The following is a 14809-nucleotide window of genomic DNA, read 5'->3' on the forward strand; positions in this document are numbered from 1 at the left end:
TTTACCTCAAGCAGGATATTTCCATACTCCACTGAAGGGGCTTAGCCGGGGCTCTTAACTCAAAACCCTTTCAGCCAGGAACGCAGGCTGATAGTGATTCATGGCGAGAAGACGTGGAAATGCTCAGGAATCCTTCCTTCGGGCCACAGAGAGGTCCGTGTTCCACGAGTATGGAAGTCGCTCGAAATCGATTCTCCCAGAAGTGCCACCTTGCCTGGGGACTGATGTCTTGGCCGTCTGGGGCCGGCAGGCTGCGATCCTCACGCTGGAGCGTTCTTTGAGATCTGGGAGCTCTCGTAAACACTTCATGATTTGGCGTCTACATTGTGGTGATCTAGGAAAATTAGACCGTATTTGGTCATTTGGAGGGGCCACACAGACCCAAGCCACTCTGCTGGGACTTGCCCTGGCCTGGCCACCTGCTGCGAGCTGTGTGGCCCTGGGCGCCTTCTCACCCTCTGCCACGCTGCAGAAGAGGAAGCTCGTGTGTGTGTTAACAGCGCCCAGCTCCCGGTAAGTGCTCGCACACTTCAGTCCTTGTCACTGTGCCCGGCGGCCGGGTGACCACTTCGTAGCCAGTAATGCCACGTAATTTGAGCAACCAGACTGTCGTGTCTGGCAATGCGCTGGCGGGAAGCCTTGGACTTGGGAGTGTGTTGTAAGTGACACCGACACCCGGGGGGACATCTGTAGCGATCAGAACAAAGTGAGGGGACTCGGTGTCCGCACGCCACACGAAACCTGCAGAGTGCAGATTCCACTCTGTGGCAAAGCATCTGCACGAAATAAATGTTTATTCAGATTTAGTTGGTTTTGCAATTTTATGTTTAGTTTATAAATTAGGTTTGATTAATAGCAAGAGAAGTTATTACCTGGTTTGATACCTATGATATCTTTGGAATAATGTAAGTTGGCCCTGGGGATTTGTGAGAACTCCTTTTTCCTGTTAAAAGGGTGTCTTACTCGGGTTTGACAATACAGCTAGAAACAATGTCTGTGTTGACCGGTTTTGAGGGGGACGCGTTTTTTCCCAGCCTCGTGCCCTAACCCTCTCGTCACCGGGAGCGAGGCCGCGGGTGGCAGCTGCCAGGTCTCAGGATGCTCTGTGGTCATGGGGAGCGAGCTTGGGGTTTTCGGTCTGGGACGTTGTACTCTGTGCTGTGACCTCTGGGCGTCTTTCCGATTCTCAGGGGAGGGGGTGCTCTGCAAGGGACCGCGCCGCCTGCACAGGCGGACGGCGGGGCCCGCTCCCACGAGGCCCACCACGCGGCAGGCCCTTCGGTCTGTGGATTTTACAAGTAAGAAAGAGTAGCTTCCTAGCGCTTTTAAAAAAAAGTTTTAATAAAAGTCTGTGAAATACGCAGGGTGCTTTTTCCAAGAGCGAATCTGCAGTCTCGGAGTGAGAGTCTCGCTTCCAGAGCTGAGCGAGCGCGATCGTTAGTGGCTTTTTGTCTGACCGCCTGTTCCGAAGGGACCCGATGGCACTGGGTGTCACGCTGGAGGAGAGCAGGCTTCGGAGTGTGTTTCGCAAGGTTCTCGCTCGTTAGAGGTGGTGGCCACGCAGCCACCAGGTCTGTGGCTCGAGCTGCAGACGACTTCTCAGCGTCCGTCCGCCGTGAAATGCAGATGGTACGGGTCACACTGTTGCTTAGTGACCAGAGGTTAGTGTGTGGTTCCGAGTTGGGAGGAGCCATGCTGGGCGCTGGGTGTCACCGGGAACAGAGCAGAATGGCCTTTGCCCTGTGAGCTGATGATCTGGAGAGAGGGCCAGCTGCGGAACAGGTCAACAGCCAGATATCGGGTCACAAACAGTGCGTGTTGCTTGCAGCGTCAGGATGTGAGCGAGGGCGGGGAAGACACGGAGCCGGGTGCCCGGCGCTGCCTGGCGCCCCGTGTGCTCGTGTTCCCGTGCCTAGAGGGCTTTGGAGCGAGGTGACCCAGAGGAGACTCCGCACTGAATCCGGCCCCAGGAGCTCAGCGGGCCCGACGTGCTCTCGGGCGTGGGCTGAGCGGCGAGCCTTGCCCGGGCGTGTCCCCTCCGCCACGCACTTTGCCCCTGCTGTCCAATTCCTATGTGTCCTGTTCCTTCACAGGACACACAGCCCGTGCTGGCTGCGCCCTGGGGCGGCGCCTTCGGGTCACAGCCGTCAGCGGTCTGTACTCGGCAGCTTCTCCTGGTCTGAAGAAGTCGGGTGGGGGACCCCATAAGGGGGACGCCCCTCGCCTCCCTCCGACCAGAGCCTGCGGGGATGCTCCGGGAGCGTCCCCCCTGCAGGCCAGGTGCCAGCCTGTCCCCACCCACACCCCGTCCCGGTGGCACTTCCTACCGTGTGGCCGTGCACGGCGTGGACACCGTCAGCACATGCTGGACACATGTTAGCCCCAGGGAGCGCTCCTGCCAGGTGAGGTGTGGCTTGGTGTCCACCCTGGGGAGCGCCCCTGCCCAGGTGAGGTGTGGCTTGCTCTCAGGTCTCCCCGGCCACCCTGTGGGCTACACACGGGGGTGCTGGTGACTGCGGCCTCACCCTGGCCCCCTCCTCCAGGTCTGGCTGGCTCTTATGTGAGCGTCTGTCACACTCGTGGCCTCCGACAATCCTGCCTCCACAGCCAGGCGGGAAACAAGGGTCTGGGCCAAGGACTAGTGGATAGCGAGGTGTCCTGGGGGGACCGTGGACAGCTGCGTCACCCTGAGCAGTGTGAGGTACGGGCCACAGAAGGGGTGCTGGGCAGGCAGCACGTGGCCAGCAGGCTGAGCCTGTAACTAGCAGGAAGCGAAGGCTGGACCTCTCGAGCCCTCACTGGAAAAACACTTGGCAGGTGACAGCCACAAGTCCTGGGTAGTGAGTGGAGTTTGGGACAGGAGTGAACGTGGACGCCTGTTTCCCGATCCTGCTGCTTCGGTGTGTGAGGGGCGGGCGCCCCAGCAGGTGGCGAGGGCGGGCTTCTGCGGGCAGGCGTGGGGGCCGCTGCTTCTCCTCCCTGACTCGGTGCCCGTGACCTTCGGGAGCCTGCCTCACCCCCCTAGTTGTCTGTTCCCGTGTCCTCCCCTCCCTCCATCTGCTCTCTCTGGACTCTGCCTCCTCGGATCACCGCTGACCCTGTGTGGCTAAGCCCGGGGTCCTTGGTCATCAGAGCTCTGCGAGGTGGCCCCTCACTCCTCCCTGGAGGGATGCAGCCAGAGCAGGCCTCAGCTGGTTCCCCCGTCTTTCTGGACCTGGCGTGCCTCGCCTCCCCATCCCCAGGTCTCCCCGCCGAGGGGGAGCAGCCCACCTGAGTCCCGGGTGATCCCCCAGGCCCCGCCTTCCCCTCAGCCAGCTCTGCCGACTGCCCGTGTCCCGCTGCCTCCTGAGCCCCACTGAGCATCTCCATGCGGACGGCAGGTCTGTATCGTGCCCAAGGCTGACCTCCCCACTGCCCAGTCCCGTGGGCCTGCATTCTTCTGCCTCCCTGGGCCAATCACTCAGGGTACCCCGTCCCCTCTGGCTGCCTGTTTGCCCGCATCCCAGGTAGACTCGCTGGCAGCACTCCCGTCTGATACTCCTGCTGGGAGGTGACCCGCCGCCCTGCCCTGCCGCCCCCGCCCTCCCGGTCCTGGCCGACCTGTCACCTCCGCCGCGCCCTGGTTCCCCTCAGCCACCTCCCCGCTCAGCAGCCACGAAAGTCGGGTCAGGTCCCTCTGTGCTCCGAACGCTCCAGGTGGCCTCACTGACCCACCAGGTGCTACCGGAGTGACCAGTCCCTTAAAAAGAAAACTGCGATTGATAACTGGCCGGCGACAGCTCCTGTCCCTCTCTCGCCTTGCTGTTCGCTGTGCAGCGGGTCACCAGGCTTTTAAAAAACTGTACATGCTCTTGTGGGGCGTCAGAAGTTTTGCGATTTGCCTGAGTCAACTTCTGCAGCATCTAAAATGTCTTCCTGCCTAGACGCGGCCAAAAGACGCGGACACAGTTGTGATCAGCGCGAACTTTCCAGCGGGGCTCCTGTCGGCTTAGACGGCAGCCAGCAGTGCACAGCGCGCGAGCTGCCGGCACAGACTGGAGGAAACGTCCCCCGCCCCGGCCAGTGCGATCGCGACAAACGCGGAGTTTCGTTCCGACGGGGGAGCAGCGACCCCCGGCGGCCACGCGCATCAGCGAGCGTGGGGGATGAGCACGCGGGGCGGCCGCCATGTGCAGTGGGAGCTCGGCAAACACCTGCTGAATTCTTAAGGAATGGCTTTGAACTTTTCTGGCGAGAGCCCCGTTCTCCAGCCCGATGGCTGCGAGTCAGTCTTTGGTCCCAACACGGCTGCTGGGGACGTCCTCTGAAGGAGACTTCCTTTGCGCCCGGTCACCTCACAGAGGCCCGCGGTCACAGCGCGCCAGGCACAGGCCCAGAACGGTCCTGGAGAATAGTGTCGTGTCCGCCCCATTACACGTTGTCATCAGAGACTGTCCGCTCTCAGCCATCGCCCTTTCAAAGTTGTCTGACAAGCCCTAGGTGCATGGTTCTCGGGGCTCCCTCCGGCTGGACAGTCCGAACTCACCCCCTCCCCCGATCCCTCTGGCCAGGGCTCTGTCCTCTCCCGGACCCCCAGACCCAGGCCAGGCACTGCCGGGAGGCGCACTGGGAGCTCCTGAGACGCTTCCTCAGGACCCTCCGAGTGGGCCGCCTTCTCAGGAGGAGCCGTGGCGGGGGGGCCTCACCGAGTCTCTGTCCCGCGAGGGGCCCCCGCCATGGGCGGGCCACTTTAGAAGTGGAAGTCGCGTTCTGTGTGTGTCAGAGGTGTGTCTGAGCGTCGTCTGCATGGAGTCGCCTTCTGGTCCGCTGGGCGGCCCCTCAGGGTTGGGTGATTGTCCTTGCTGCCTGAAGTCCTGGGAGCGAGGTCTTCAGCTCTGATGTGCTGAAGTGACGGTGACTCTGAGTGCCTGGGGAGTAAGGAACGTGAGTGGCATGGGGAAGGAGGCCGGGGTGAGGGAAGACTGGACGGCTTGGGGAGGGTGGGTGCCTCCGGTGGCCCCCTCAGGACCGCCCTGGCCCGGTGGCCTCGCCACACCCCCTCCGGAGGGGTTGTCTTTGGCTCTGGGGGGCCTCGGAGTTTGCCCTGAATCTGTGCAGACACACACTGTGTCCAGGGACGGAACCTCCCGCAGTGACCGCAGTGGCTGGAGCCAGTCGGCTGTGGATCTGCGACAGGAACCAGTCGAAGTCACGGTGGTCAAGACGGCAGCACCGCAAACCCGAGGAGACCCCAGGCCCGGGACCCCGCCTGAGGTCGGGTGGCCCCACCACACGCACACGTTACTGAGAGGCGTGACAGTCTCTTCGCCTGGGACCGGGCTGGCTCGTGGCCGGAGCGACGGGCTCGTGTGCGCGTGCAGCAGAGACAGGATGCGGCTCGGTGACAACCCTGGGCCCGGCAAGTGAGCGGCGCCCTCTGGGGTTCTCGAGAGAACGCGGGTCACAAACCGGACCGGAACCGGCTCCAAGCGCTCGGCTTCTGCGGTGGCGGCCGGCGTGGAGGGCCGTGTCCCGTGCAGGCCGCAGGCGTCGTCGGGCCTCTTTGGGGCGGTTATAACAGTATTTCAGAGCCAAGCAATTCCTGGAGGATCTGAATTTTTTGCACAATGATATCATGTAATATCATTCCTAAAAATTATGACAAGATACTGCATGGGATGTTAAAAAACATTTTTCTATTCTTGCTTGAACGTAGACCTTCTCTTTGGGCGTCAGTGGGGAGGAGCGGGTCCCGTTCCTCCCGGGGCTTGAGGACATTCCAGACGTGGCTTCCTCCTGCCTTTTCAGCAGCTCCGTGAGAGAAGCGGATGTTTGTGTGACTCGTTCTAAGGGACAAGTTACACCACGTCCCAGATCCGCGCATGTGGGGACCTAGGCCGCTGACCAGCAAACCAAACCTGCACGAAACGACAGCTTCCCAGCCGCCCAGGCCTGGCGGCCGACCTGGGGCCCAGCCACGGCTGGCGGCGGAGCAGGGGGCAGGGAAACCGGGGCAGTGACATGCGTCGCCCTCAGTGCGCAGAGGTCAGGCCCAGGCCCCTCGCTTCCCAGGTCGCTCCCCTCAGCACTGGGACCCCCCCCCCTTGAAGGCGTGTTTTCCAGCGTGGCGGGGTGAGTCTCACACCGTGAGGATCGCTTCTCCTGCCCCTGCTTCTTTGCTCGCCCTGACAAAGTTTCTGCACCATCTCGTCACCGCCGGTCCCTCCGGTGGCTGTCCTCCATCAGCCAAAGGGAGAAGGGCCCGAGGACGCTGCTTCGTGGGGTCTGGGGAGCCCGTGTGCCGCCTGCGCCCCGCTCGGCGGACCCCGCCTCCACGCCGGCTGGGGCTGTGCTGTTCCCGTGCCTGCTGTGTCACCCCCCCCAGGAGCACCAGTGGGGGCCCTGTGGCAGTCTCCACCAGACACAGGGCCCAAGGACTCGCCACGTGTCAGCTGGGTTCGTGGGCCCCAGGGGGTCGGGGTGGCCCCGTGCTCCTGAGGTCGCGTTAGGGGCGCGGCTGGGGGCCTCCAGTGTGTCCCGCTGCAGCAAGCGCCAGACTCCGGCCAAGCTCCGCCAGCAGCTGGCTGCGGCGCCCGAGGCGCAGGACCAGCCCCCCCGGGCCTGTTTCCTCGCCTGTGACATGGCAGGGACGGGAGCTCCGGGGGCCGGGTGAGGACACGCGGACAGGACGACCATGCCCTGTCCACAGGAGCCCCGGGTCTGCAGCGGTGACTGCAGCGTTCGGGGGTGCCGTGTATTCTGGGGGCACTCCAGAACCCCGGGGGCTGAGTGCCCCTGGCGAGCCCGCAAGCGGGAGCCCACCGGGACGGGCTGTCTCACCCCGGGGCTCAGCTCCGGCCGCGGGTCAGAGCCTCCAGGGCGCTCTGACCACTGATGTGGCCCCCAGGAGCCCACGGGGAGGGCGAGGGCCATACAGCACCCCAGCTCAGGCCCCGCGGCAGCACAGAGCGCTGCTTTTAAACAAGCGGACAGCGGCCACGTTTCTGCTCAAGCTCGCGCCTTCCTGTGCTGAGGTCCTGGTGTGGGTCTGGGGCCGAGGTGGCTTGTGGCTTTGTCCACTCCTGTCAGGACAGCTCCCAGCGGCCAGAGGGCTCCCTCCCGGTGCTGGCCGGCTCTAAACCACTCCGCGACTGCCACCCCTCACCCCAGTCCCCTCCGGCCTTCCAAAGAGCCTCGATGTCCAGCAATGACACCCACTGTCCCTCCAATGCAGGAGTGGGGGGCGGCGCTGCGAATTCTGAACGGACCCTGAGTGAGTCTGCTCTGAACACACCCCGCACCCCACCCCCCAGCCTCCCAAACAGAGGGCGGCTCTGGTGCTTTATGGCAACACAGACCACCCCAAAGGGGGATCAGGGCTGGGGCCACACCTTCCCCGCCGGGGGCCTCGCCTCCTCAGATGGCGTTAGTGGGAGGCGTGCCCAGACCTGCGGGGCCGAAACTAGGGCCCGAACCAGACACCAGACACCAGGCAGACGGACGGGAGCGCCAGGTGGCCGGCGCCCAGGGCCGCGTCTCGGCTTCTCACGCATCAGGAGTGCCTGTGCCACACGGGCCTGAGAGCGGGCTTTGCGTCCTCCCCCACTGCCCCGTTCCCTGTGGCCTCGGTTCCTGCCCTGCAGACTGGCTCCAAGCGGCCCCATCGGGTGGGTGTGCAGAGCTGTCTGCTAAGCCCACCGACCCCTTGGGTGCCTCGCAAAGGACCAGACCCCTCCCCCGCCTCGGTGCTGTCCCGTGGACCAGACTCTCCCTGCGACCCCTTCTGCACGGGCAGCCACGGGGACAGAGGGGCCTTGTCCCGGGGGGAGGGGGGCTTCCCCAGCCCAACCCAGTGCCCTCCCCTGGCGCCCTTTGCTCTGGGCCATCTGGGAGCTCGGATGGACCCCCGCCTGCCTCCACCTGGTGCCCCTCAGCTGTCCCAGCCCCGCTGGCTGCCTTAGACCTGGGAATGTCACAAATGAGCTAAAAAAAGAAGGCTGACCCGCCATGTAGAAAAGGGCATCATTTTATCAAACATGGACGATTTCCAGTAGTCGGAGGGGCGTGCCGTCCACGCCTCTGCCGAGAGGCGGAGAGAGGTGACTGCGGCCAGCGGTGTTGGCACGGGCTTCGGCTGGCGGCCATTGGCCTCCGGGGAGGGACCAGGCCCTCGGCAGCATCCTCCCGCCCGGCTCCTCCAAGTCCAGCGAAGGTCGGGTTTTCGTTTGGGGCAGGAAGTGCAAGGTCGCTGCAGTGGGTCTGAACTAGCGGTCAAGTGTGCAAGGACAGACTGACCGTCAGGACCTGGCCTTGGACAGGGACAGTCTGGCACATTTATCTGAAAACAAACGTCTTTCAGACAGTCAGAGCGGCTCACTGCTCCGTGGACCCCAGGACCAGGCAGAACACTTTTCGGCAGTCGTCACAGCGGCCGGCCCCCCACCCAGGAGGAGCGGGCGAGGCAGCGGCGGGGTCCTGAAGGAGGCCGCAGGGAGGAGCGAGGCCCCCGGCCAGTCCCACGGTCCGTGGCGGCCTCCGCCCTCCGTGAGGCCTGGACCTGGCCTGTCTGCGGGGACAGCCCAAGGTCCTGCCGCCCAGGGCAGTTTTTGACAGGAAAGAAGAGACGAAGCCGGGCTGCTCGGGGCTCCAGGCCGCAGCCGTCCAGGCCCCCCCGTCCCTGCGCGGGTCTGGTGGCCCGTCCGTCGGGCGCCCGGGCGGCCTGCGCCCTGCCCCCCTCAGTTGGCCTCGCCCTCCGTGAACTCCTCCTTGATGGCCTGGCGCCGGGCCTTGCAGTCCGGGAGGTCGAAGCCGAAGTCCGCCCACTCGTCCGGCCCGGCGCCCGCCCCCGGCCCGCCGCGGTTGGGGATGGTGATGGTGTGGCGCACGCGGAAGTGCACGGCCTCCATGACGCGCTGGCGCTGCAGCTCGCCCGAGCTGCCGATGGAGATGGTGGCCGCGTTGCTGCTGGTGCGGACGAGCTGCTGGGCGCCGCCGTCGTGGCCCTGCTTCAGGTCCTGCAGGCCCCTCCAGATGGCCACGCGGTACTGCTCCGGGATCTTCAGCGCCCCGAGGTCCTGCGGGAGCGGAGGGAGCGGGAGCAGGAGCGGAGCGCGCCTTAGAGGTGGAGCCGCGGGCTGCCCCTCCTCCCGCGGGGACCTCCGCCCTGGCGCCCGCCCTGCTCCTGCACGGGACCCCCTGACGCGGACGGCCACAGCCGGTCCTGGAACTTGGCGGTGTGGGGGCCGCAGAGCGGCTCGGAGGGGCCTAGAGGGGCAGCAGTGCTGGAGCCCCCTGTCTGAGGGTCTGGCCACACCCCTTCTTGGGGCCCCAGCAGAGGTGGCAGGAGTGCGAAGTGACCTGTGTGTGCGTGTGCACATGTGTGTGTGAGTGTGCGCATATGTAGGGGTGAGGTCAAGTCTGGGCTGTGTGGGTCCTGGGACCTTGTCACAGCCAGAGTGACAGGTGGAGCCTCACGACACCAGCTCCCCAGAACCACCCGCCTCCCAGCCTCCCAGCCGGCCGTTCCTCTGTCCCTTGACACGAGAGCCGATCCCGGTGATCCTGTCCTACACGCCCCTAACACCCCAAGCACACGCCACATCCCGGCGAGGTGCGGGTCACACAGAGAGGGCCCGGCAGCGGGGCACCAGGGACGTCGGGCCCGACGGGGCCGCCCTCTGACTGAAGAGCCCTGGTTCTGACGAGTCTGCATGCCCGGCCTGGGGCTCTGGGCTGGAGGCCAGCCTGGGTGGCTGGGGAGCAGGGGCTGTGGAGGGCTCCAGGCCCCTGAGCTGGAGCCCCCCAGGGATCCAGGCCACAGCTGTCTCCTGGGCCCTCGGCCTGTGCTTCCCGTGGCTCACGGCACGTGTGGCTCACGGCACGTGTGGCCCCGGCCGCCCTTGCACAAGTTCAGTGCTTCACAGTTTGGGAGAAACTCCCTGGCCGGCATCCCGTTTAACCGGTGTCTGCCGCCGCCCAGGGCGCCCCCAGCCTCATGCGCTGCAGACCCGGGGCCTTCCGCGTCCCGCGCATCCGCCTGGGGGCTGCGTTTCTCCCTGCGTACATGGCCCTCGGGCCTTTGCCTTTTGCCGGGCTTTGTGCCTCGGAAGTGGCCTGCCCCAGAAACCGAAGGCGGCCTGGCCGCTGGGTGCCAGAGATCCAGACACGAGAGACGACTCTCGTCTACACGGCTGGCTCGGCCACCCAAGGCCTGGACGCGTCCTGCCCGGCCCGCCGCCTGCGCAGCTGGACTTGCCTAGGGGCCTGGTGGAGTCGGCACGGAAGCCGGGGGTGCAGACACGCAGTGGGCTCGGGGAGAAGCGTTGCCCAAATCTAGCAGCCGCCCCCCCCGCAAACTCTGAGAACAGTAAACGGAGCCAGAAAGGCTGCTGCACGGGACGGGGCTGCGGTGCGGGGGCAGGGCTGGGCCTCACCTCCATCGTCAGGTTCTGCAGGTGGTAGATGCTCTGGAGCCCCTGGGAGGTGAAATACTCGATGCAGTTCGGACACCCCAGTCCCGTCAGAAAACTGCGGGGAGAACCCGTGACGTGACGCAGTGTCGACCTCTCGCGGTCTGCTGTGTGGCCTGGCTGTGTGGACACTGCCTTCAAAGGGACGAGTCCCGGCCACCCCACTGGCCACGGCGTCACAGACATGCTCACCCAGGGCACAGCCTCCAAGGAACCCCTGGCTTTTGGGCGCCCCCAACCTCTGTTGGACGCCCACTCCCAACGTTTTGTCTGCCCCTGTCAGTTGTCCAGATGGCAGAGCCACCGAGGCACAGGGACAGTCCCGTGACATGCAGAGACGCCCCCAGGCTGGAGCCAGTCTACCGGGAGCCACAAAGAGGCCGAGGCTCGTGGGTTAGTGTGTTAGTGGCGGGACCTGGCAGTGACCACGTACCTGACCAGGCTGGGATCGGCATGGTAAGGGGGAGGCGGGGTGCAGTGGGACCCCGAGACCATGGGCTGGGAGCCGTGGCTGCCGCTCATCTCGCCGTTGGCTGGCAGGGTGTGGACGTGGTTGTTGAGTATCCCGGGGCCTGGCAAGAGGTGGGTGAGACTGTCAGAGGCAGGGCGCGCCCCCCCTTCCAGGTCGCATGGGACAGAGGGGGCCGGCGCTGCCCGAGGAGGCCGCCATCAAGAGCCCCACGCAAGGGTTCTGAGCTGGGCAGGTGTACGTGGAGCTGGGCCTGCCCTTCGGGTCCCCAGGGCCTGAGCGACTCACCCATGGGCCCCAGGTTGGGCCCGGCCGCCGAGCCGTGCGGGGGAGGCTGGCCCACCAGCTGGTTGACGGAGGGCAGCCTGCTGACACCCCCGTGGACCTTGTTCACGGGCCCGTAGGACGGAGGCTGCAGGGGGCTCCTGCTCAGAAAGGACAGCTCGTGTCGGTGGCGGCACAGGTGGCTTCTTTCCCATCGGGTCACCTGCCTGTAGCGCCCCTGCCACAGGGGGATGGAGACCCTGTGCCCACGCAGAGGTGTCCGAGTGGCCGCCCTCCTCACCCCGCCTCGCGGCCCGGGCACGGCCACGGGCTTGCTCTCAGCAGGACCCGGGCGACGCGGGGGAGGGAAGTGGGGGGAGGCTCTTGGGCGCAGCATTGGTGGGGTGGCATCGCCCCACCTCGCCCTCCACTCAGCGGACACTTGGGGGCACCCCTTGGTGGGACAGAAAGGCAAAGTGATGGCCACGACCACTGGGGTTAAGCAAGGCTTCCCGGAGGAGGGGACAGCAAACAGGGCCTTGCTGCCCGTCCCGGAGGTTGTGTCCGGTGGTGCCGGCACAGGCCCCCCGCCCCGGCCCAGGCGGAGGCTGCACTCACGGCCTCTGCAGCAGCTGCTGCTGCTGACGGTAGGACTCCACCGCCTGCTGCGGCACCAGCTCCATCAGCTCCAGACTCTCCTTGACCTTCATCAGGATCTCAAAGTTCTCCCGGCCCCGGACCTGAGCAGAGAGGCCGACCCTCTGCCCAGCCGCGCGCGGGCCCCTCCCCTCCCCAGACCCCTAGCGGGAGCCTCAGGGGACCCTGGACTGGCCGCTTTGTGGGTTCCCCGACACCCCTCATGCTGGGAGTTTGTGCCCTTCTTTCCTCCCTGGGAGCAGGCAGGCGGGTCTCCCCGACCACACGAACCACGCCCACCCTTCCCGCCGAGCCTTCCCCCGCCTTCCCGCACTGCACACGTGGGGAGCTGGGGCGGGCAAGTCCGCAAATAGGGGCTTCTAGAACCAGGGCCTCATGCTTAGCTCAAGGAGGGACGAGGTCAGGAGGGGGAGAGCCAAGCGCACAGCGTGACTAGCCAGAGCAGTCACGCCCTGTGGCAGTTGTGCCAACTTGGGCGGCAGACTCTAGAACTAGGGGGCTCCTAAGCCCCCGCCCCGTGGGGATCTACACCTTCCCACACGCCAGGGCCACTGGCCTCCTGGACAGCCTGTGCCGGTGGTTGGCCCCGTCCGGCCTGGCTCTCGGGGCCCTGGCTCTCCCTTCCTGGACCTGCCACCTGCAAAGCCTGGGGCCTCGGCTCTCGGGGTGTGGCAGGCCGCTCTTGCCTGCCCCTCGTGGCTCCGGGGGCTCCTCCCCGGCTGCCTGGGCTCTGTGGACACGGGCGACTCACGTGCATGTAGTACATGTCCTCGTCCCCATGTCGTCTCTTCTTCACGTTGGTGCCCAGGACTGGGATGGCGGGGGGGCTCTGCTTGAAGGCTGGAAGGCCAGGCGGGAAAAGCTTTCTGAGCGGCGGGGAGCAGGCGGGCCAACGCGGGTACAGCCAGCGGGACGCCTGCCACACCATGCGGGCCAACCTTTCCCCGCCGACCAGCAAGCCGCTCGGATGCACAAACCCCAGACTGCCGCCCGTGCTGGATGGACCTGGACCCGGGGCTGGCCGCGTGGGCGGGGCTGGCTCTGTGCCCCGGCCACAGGGTCACCGGGCACCGTTTCACCTGAGGCCCCGAGGCAGGTCCAGCTCCGTCCTGCGGGCGGCCCGGCTCTGCCCCTCCCGGGCTGGCCCGCTCACCGCGCTTGCTGGCTGCCCCGTTCTTGGTGGCGCTGTCGTTCAGGGCCTGCTGCTCCCGGAAGTGGTCCTCGTCGGCTTTGCGGTCTCGGCCAGGACAGGCGCAGATGCGACCCTCGAAGGATCGGCGGCCCAGCACCTGCCCGCTGTGGGCGGCACCGCAGGGACCGTGAGCTTCGGGCCCCGCCCGCCCACCCCGGACTGCTCCGGGGTGCCCAGTCCCTCCCGAGGCCCGGCCCCTGCTCCGGCAGCCCCTGCGGCTGGGCGGATCCCACCCTCCCTGCAGCCCCCCGCAGGGCCCCTCCCCAGGCTGCCCCCAGGGCGGCGCCACTCCTTGCCCTCGGCCCCCCCGGCCCCGCGTGCTGCACTCACTCCCGGGTCTCCAGGGTGATGATGATGAGGATGGGCCGGCGGTTCATGCCCCCCACACAGCTGCTGTTGCACATGAAGTTGTACAGGATGGTGGTGAACTCCGTCCCCACCTGCACAGGGCGGTGGTGTCAGCCTGCAGGCCCTGACCCATTCAGGCGGGGGCTCTTGGCCTTCGAAACACCCACCCCTCACATCCGGTCCCGGCTCTCGGTCAGCTTGGGGTCTGGGCCATGCGCTGTGGTCCTCTGTCATCCACCCACCCACCCATCCACTCACCTAACCATGATAAACAGTCCACTCGTCCATCCATCCACCCATCCGTCCACCCACACACCCACCCACCCATGTGTCTGTCCATTGAGTGTCAAAAGCTGTGCTGGCCTTGGGTACCAAGTGAGCTCAAACCTGGCCTCTGTGCCCGGGAGGCACAGAGTGCTGTGGTCTGGTCGCCCTGACCGTCCCCCCTGACACAGGTCGGAGGGCATGGCCTGGAGGCTGCGTGTGTGTGTGCTGCACACAGGCCTCGGTGGGCACAGGTGTGTATGTACACTGACTCTGTGGGCACAGGTGTGTGTGCACACTGACTCTGTGGGCACAGGTGTGTGTGCACACTGACTCTGTGGGCACAGGTGTGTATGTACACTGACTCTGTGGGCACAGGGGTGTGTGCACACTGACTCTGTGGGCACAGGGGTGTGTGCACACTGACTCTGTGGGCACCGGTGTGTGTGCACACTCTGACTGTGGGCACAGGTGTGTGTGCACACTGACTGTGGGCACAGGTGTGTGTGCACACTCTGACTCTGTGGGCACAGGTGTGTGTGCACACTCTGACTCTGTGGGCACAGGTGTGTCTGCACACTGACTCTGTGGGCACAGGTGTGTGTGCACACTGACTCTGTGGGCAGAGGGGCGCACTGCTCTGCTCTGCTGGAGGGAGGACCAGCACCGTCCGCGTGGCCCCCAGGCCCAGCACACACCCATTCCCCAGGGAGCGTGTAGAGTCCTGAGACGTTAACCTGGGACCAGAAAACGGGTGGGTGTCATGGTCTCTGGTCACCGGTGGAGGGAGACCTCGCCTTTCACAAAACTGCTGCCTTGTGGTGGCCACCAGGGGGCGGGCGAGCACTGCCCTCCTGGCCACCGCGCAGATGGCAGCCGGTCACATGGAGGGAGGGCAGGGGGTCACCCCCCACCGAGCCTCGTCCCACTGACATAAGGGCTGGCCTTAGGTCTGGGGAGGCCTGGGGTCAGGTATGGGGATGGGGCCTGGGGAACCAGGTACGGTTTGGGGGACCTAGGGGGTGGTTTCAGAGCCAGGGAGAGGAGAGGTGAGCGTTCACTGTCGCCCATGCGCCCTGGGAAGCATGGCCGAGGGCTCAGGGCTGGGACCTACTCTCCACCTCCTGCCCTGGCCCCCTCGCATCACCCCTTTACCCTCACCTCTCT

At 65.6% G+C, this 14809-nt stretch overlaps 1 protein-coding gene across 1 annotated transcript in view; it reads right to left on the minus strand.

Annotated features, from left to right (window-relative positions):
- Positions 1-8527: 8527 nt before the first annotated feature.
- Positions 8528-14809, minus strand: part of TP73 (tumor protein p73) — a 29984-nt gene continuing 23702 nt past the window's right edge. Inside the window, exons 11-18 of the mRNA XM_039842038.1 lie at positions 13361-13470; positions 12992-13134; positions 12590-12678; positions 11800-11921; positions 11206-11342; positions 10882-11020; positions 10413-10506; positions 8528-9053 (exon numbers count right to left, since the gene is read on the minus strand). Coding sequence (XP_039697972.1) covers positions 8715-9053; positions 10413-10506; positions 10882-11020; positions 11206-11342; positions 11800-11921; positions 12590-12678; positions 12992-13134; positions 13361-13470 — 1173 coding nt within the window. The 3' untranslated portion in view covers positions 8528-8714. The remainder of the gene's footprint in view (positions 9054-10412; positions 10507-10881; positions 11021-11205; positions 11343-11799; positions 11922-12589; positions 12679-12991; positions 13135-13360; positions 13471-14809) is intronic.

The sequence above is a fragment of the Pteropus medius genome, unplaced genomic scaffold, assembly GCF_902729225.1.
Source record: "Pteropus medius unplaced genomic scaffold, Ma_sr-lr_union100, whole genome shotgun sequence".
Lineage (NCBI taxonomy): Eukaryota > Metazoa > Chordata > Mammalia > Chiroptera > Pteropodidae > Pteropus > Pteropus medius.